Below are 6519 nucleotides of genomic sequence, written 5' to 3'. Positions count from 1 at the left end.
ACACACACATATACATTGTGTGTGTGTGTGTGTGTGTGTGTGTGTGTGTTGTGTGTGTGTGTGTGTGTGTGTGTGTGTGTGTGTGTGTGTATGTGTATGTGTGTGTGTGTGTGTGTGTGTGTGTGTGTGTGTGTATTGTAAATAAATAAATATATACACATGCATATTACATTTTATATATATATATATATATATATATATATATATATATATATATATATATATATATATATATATATATATATATATGCATGTATGTATTTATCCATATCAGTCTTTATTCCTGTATCCCAGTCAGTGAATTGCCTTTTCATTTCTTGCATGAATATGTGAAGTAATCACTCCACCTTACCTCTGATAATTGTTAATAACTTGTTGTGGTTATGTAGTAAGAAGATTTGGGGATTTGCTCAGACTGTAGCAGCTATATATTGAATTTTATGAACCTATCACACATGCATGATTGCTTCATATCTGCCATTCATATACCTGGATTTGGGAACAGGAATTTATGCCTACCTTCTTCAGGTTCATATATTCCTGGGTCTTCTTACTAATGCTTGTTTCACTGAACTTATCTACTTTATGTAACCCCTTAAAAAGCCACCACTTTACAAATTTAAATAGAATATAAGTTCATTTCAAAGCACTGTAATAGAACTGATGACTTATGGTATGTGTAAATACATAATATAAGCACATTTGAAGTTTATTTGAAAAAGAAAAGTTTTTTTTTTCAGCTGCCAAAATAACCAAGCTTTTAGTTATATGCTATTACAGTCCTTTACAACAAAAGTTTTGTCTCTGCATTTCCCTTCATACTGAAAGTACCACAGAATGTAAGGGTAAATGCCACATTTCATTATTCAAACCATGGGTATTGAAAAGCCAATACTTTACATTGTATCTAACTTATCAAAAAAAAAAAAAAGTGTACAACATATCAGTATGGACAACTCATGTGAACACTAGGTTCACATTAGGAGTTCAGTACATTTTTGTAAAAAAATAAAAATAAAAATAAAATAAGAACATAGATTCTAGTATTTGAATGATAAAATGATTTCATGTGGTCAGCTTGAATTTTTGTTACAATTAAATAGATTGGCCTTACATTTACTCTGCAGTGTATATGAGTATGAATTGTAAAAGAATAATGATTCTTAATATTGATTTTTTTTTCATTTTAGTTTTAGAATTTTGATTACTTTTAATATTTCAGCCAAATATTCATTATATATGATGGAAAGATGCATTGTAACAGTGAGGGAGGAAGCACAGACTTTGGCCAGTCATCTCTAAAAGGGTGTTCAGATTTGTCATTGACAATTTTGCTGTACCAATCTTATACTCTCCTTAAAACAATGCAACTGAGAGTTTGTAATGACTAAAAGATAAAGAAGTAGGGATCAGTTCATAAGAGTTAAAGCTGTGAGTAGTCTCCTGCACCTCAGAGAATAATGTTTATTTACTGATCTGGCTAAAAAATATGTAAACTCGTAAATGTGAAAACACACAGTCAAGATGCAGTTGGCCAAAAAGATGTCTTTGGTAAAGTCTTTGCTTTAAACACTCTTGTGAAGGCTCACTTCTTTTGCACAATTTTAAGTTTGTTTGTTTATAATCTTGTAGACTAAAGACAGATGATGAATCATTTCTTCCACTGCTACAATTACAAAATCAAAATCTCATATATATTTTTATGTTATCAAGTCTGTTTGCAACAGCACACATGCACATGCACACGAAGTCACTCAATCATTCACTCTCACATGCACTGGCACAAGTGCACACTCAATCCCCCCCCCCCCCCCTCCTACACACTCACTCTCACAATCACTCTCTCTCTCTCTCTCTCTCTCTATCTATCTATCTATCTATCACATATAAAGGTTCATTGTAACATATCTGTCTACAAAATAATAATCTAGAAATTTTGTAACATTCCTTTATGCTCCTTTTTGCTATATATTTTCAGTTCTTAGTTATTGATAAATGTGTTACCATTTTTCTCTTTTGCTGAAATGGTAATTTATTAGAGAATCCAAAATTTATGCATTAAGAAAGACATTCATATCCTTCTGGAAAGGATATATTAAAGCTGAATGACTTGTGTTATTTGGTACCCTGTTTGCAATTTTTTTTTTTTTTTTTTTTTTTTTTTTTCCCCTCTCTCTCTCTCTCTCCATGAAATGTTCAAACAGGGCATCATTTAAATATTGATATGCTTAATGAAATGTGTATATGCTGTGTGTAGCAAAGACTGTTGGTACGTAATACCTGTGTGAAAATCTCCCTTCTAGTGTGCAGTGATTTACTGTAGCGTTTACATCTACTGTACTTGAAAGGATAAATGGATACTTCTTTAAAAGAAATTAATGTAAACCACTGTTTTCTGTGATAATATGTTGATGACTTTATAATAAACAAGTTTCATGTTATAGTTTTATTTGGTATCTATGAATATCAGGTATTTCTCATATCAAATTAGGAAATATTGAAAATATTTTAAAGCACTTATTGTACGTGTCCATTTGTATATAAAGCCGAAGTTCACTGAAACCTATGCAGTCTTCGGCGCCTTAATTCCTCTGCAGGAATATTAGCAGTGCTTCTTGTTCCTGGGGGAGGGTAATTTTTTAATTACTTCATGTCTCACACTTAAAATTATACAATGAAAAAAAAGTTCTCAAAAGCATCTACACCTGGTTACTTTACCTACTACATTGTGGGATAAAGGTTACAATGCAACCCTATCAAATATTTTTGACATTCAAGTCTGAAAAAAACATTTTCCATTTTAAAATAGTTGGATATTATAAAGAAGAGACTACAAGACCATAACTGGACACATGGGATTTAAGGTTGCAATTAGCTTTATTATGATGAAATGAAGTTACTAAAGACCATGACCAAACATTAAAGGTTGAATTGAGTTTTATTTAATTTTACAATTTCACTCGCTGTAACAAGGCACCCTGACTCATTCTTCAGTCCAAGTTGCAAGATAATTTTTTTTTTTTATTCACTGAAAATTTTCTGCCACGTCAACATCAAAGGTCATTAGTGGTAAAGCCCTCAAGAAAGGTTTTTTGATCATTAAGGCAATATTTGTGAATTTCCAGAATGGTCAATGGTCAAAATAAACAAATATACTAAGGTTACACAGCATTATGGTAAAATGTTGTGGAGAAAAGGGTAAATATGGGTTAACAATTTGGATAAGTGGACAGAAGAGGGGAATAAAGAGAAGGAAAGGAAAGGAGGAGAAAAGACCTTGCAAAATTCTGGTAACTACTTTTGTATATAGACAGTTAACCATGTCTTTAAAATGTTGTTAATTCTGACATAAACCCCAAAGAGATGCAACAATTTACTTATTTGATTTTTTTTCAAAAGATGATTATACCCCTTTGTGGCTCTGGTGCATTCAAGACTTTCAGACGAGAAGAATTGAGATAGCTAGAGATAAGGCATATCAAACAATAAGCCTTAGAATGAGCTAAATTTTCTACAATTTTTTCCCAATATCTGTTTTATCATAACAACAGTATTTCAACATAAAGACCAAGTTCATTTACATCATTATAACAAGAAAACTTACCTCCTTCATACGGAGAAGATGGTCCTGCCTCATACTGGTCATTGGCAAAATTCCATCCATAATTCTGCCTCCCATTTTCTGCAGTTGTGAAGTGTAAAATAACATCAGGAATTTCAGAATCATAAAAAGGGCCTACTGGTATATTCTATAAACAAAAAAACAAAAAGTATTATCTGTGCTTTAAATCCTTGCACTAAATCAACCAGCTTTAGGATCTATGATATAACTTGACAAAAAGATTTTTAAAACTGATAACATAAAATATAATCTGATTATATCCACGTACCATAATTTTGTTCTGGACCAACTGTTCCATGCATATACGTATAGGATTGGCCAAATGATCTGTGGCTTCTACTATATGAATATGGTCCTGCAATGATCGCATATATCATCTCCACGAGTGCTTTCAGTGGGCCCCATATATATGCAAGTCCAACTAAAATACCTGTCAAAATATAGAAGGAAATTTATTTTTGTTTTCAAAAAAGCAGAAAATAATACCTACATAAACAGTTAATAGAGATGCACATTGTGTCTGAAATAAAGAATAAATATAACTTGTCTGGTTTAAACCTTCTGCTACATTAACCTAAACAACCTACTATATATATGTGTATCTTAGTGACAATGTCAAAATACATAAAACCTATGTTATGACACCACTGACACATGACACCATTTCTCCTTCAATATTTGCAATGGGAAAGTTACTATGAAAGAAGAAAAAATAGAATTGCATCAGTATCTATTTTAAGAAACACAACAAATGTCAAGAAAAGATGTTTTACATAAGAGACATAATCATATGATTTAAACCCTAAAGTCTAAAAGATATTCAGATATCAATAAAAAATCATAATAATAATGATAATAGATAAATATTTATATATGTGTATACACACACACACAAACACACACACACACACACACACACACACACACACACATTATATATATATATATATATATATATATTATATATATATATATATATATATTCTTCTTCTTTTAACGGTAGGTTCATGTCTGAGCCGCCTTGGTCACAGCATGATACTTAATTGTAGTTTTCATGTTGTGATGCTCTTGGAGTGAGTACGTGGTAGGGTCCCCAGTTCCTTTCCACGGAGAGTGCCGGTGGTACCTTTTTAGGTAATCATTCTCTCTATTTATCCGGGCTTTGGGACCAGCACTTGACTTGGGCTGGCTTGGCCACCCAGTGGCTAGGTAGGCAATCAAGGTGAAGTTCTTTGCCCAAGGGAACAACGCGGCGGTCGGTGACTCGAACCCTCGAATTCAGATTGCCGTCGTGACAGTCTTGAGTCCGACGCTCTAACCATTCGGCCACCACGGCCTTATATATATATATATATATATATATATATATATATATATATATATATATACATATATATATACATATATATATATATATATATATACATATATATATATATATATATACATATATATATATATCCATATACATATATATATATACATAAATACATATATATATATACATCCATATCCATATACATATATATATACATATATATCCATATACATACATTATATATATATATCCATATACATATATATAATATATATATCCATATACATATATATATATTATATATCCATATACATATATATATATATATATCCATATACATATATATATATATATATCATATCCATATACATATATATATATATATCCATATATATATATATATATCCATATACATATATATATATATCCATATACATATATATATAATCCATATACATATATATATATATAATATATATATTATACTATATATAATATATATATATATATATATATTATATAATATATATATATAATATCCATATAATATATATATATATATATATATATAATATACATATATATAAATATATATCATATATCCATATATATATAATATATATATCATATATATACATATATCCTTATATATAATATATATTATATAATATACATATCTATATATAACCATATATATATACAATATATATATACTATATAACATATATATACATATATAATATATATCATATATACAATATATATATACATAATAATAATATATATACTATATATAATACATATATATAATCATATATACTATATATATACATATATATGTATATATATGTATATATGTATATATATGTATATGTATATATATATATGTATATATATGTATATATATGTATATATGTATATGTATATATGTATTATATATGTATATATGTATATATGTATATATGTATATATGTATATGTATATATATATATATATATATATATATATATATATATATGTATATATATGTATATGTATATGTATATATATATATTATATACATATGCATACATACATATATATATATACATATGCATACATACATATATATACATATATATATATTAGTATATATATATATATATATATATATATATATATATAGTATATATATATATATGTATATATGTATATATGTATATATGTATATATGTATATATTTATAGTATATATGTGTATATATATATGTATAATATATAGTATATATTATTATAAATTATTAATATATTATATCTATATATATATATATATATTATTATATATTATTATATATTATATATATATTGATATAAAAATTTATATATATATATAAATATTACTTATCTACTCATACTTGAGTAATGACAGCAAAGTTTTATGCTCACTCCCTGTGGGCACTCGGTGGAAATTGATTTAGCAATTTAGCTGAGTGACCTAGGTTCGAGTCCCGTCAGGGAGGGTTGTTAATTATCGTTCATGGGATTGCAATTATCTTCATATATACCTATAATCTGAGGTATGTACAATTTACCGAGTGCCA

At 27.9% G+C, this 6519-nt stretch overlaps 1 protein-coding gene across 1 annotated transcript in view; it reads right to left on the bottom strand.

Moving 5' to 3' along the window:
- Window positions 1-2137: 2137 nt before the first annotated feature.
- Window positions 2138-6519, bottom strand: part of LOC119580818 (rhomboid-related protein 4-like) — a gene marked incomplete in the record, with an annotated part of 19253 nt that continues 14871 nt past the window's right edge. Inside the window, 3 exon segments of the mRNA XM_037928945.1 lie at window positions 2138-2621; window positions 3605-3682; window positions 3891-4052. Coding sequence (XP_037784873.1) covers window positions 2554-2621; window positions 3605-3682; window positions 3891-4052 — 308 coding nt within the window.

Source organism: Penaeus monodon, chromosome 14 (genome assembly GCF_015228065.2).
Source record: "Penaeus monodon isolate SGIC_2016 chromosome 14, NSTDA_Pmon_1, whole genome shotgun sequence".
NCBI lineage: Eukaryota > Metazoa > Arthropoda > Malacostraca > Decapoda > Penaeidae > Penaeus > Penaeus monodon.
This window is presented reverse-complemented; position numbering and strand designations above follow the sequence as displayed.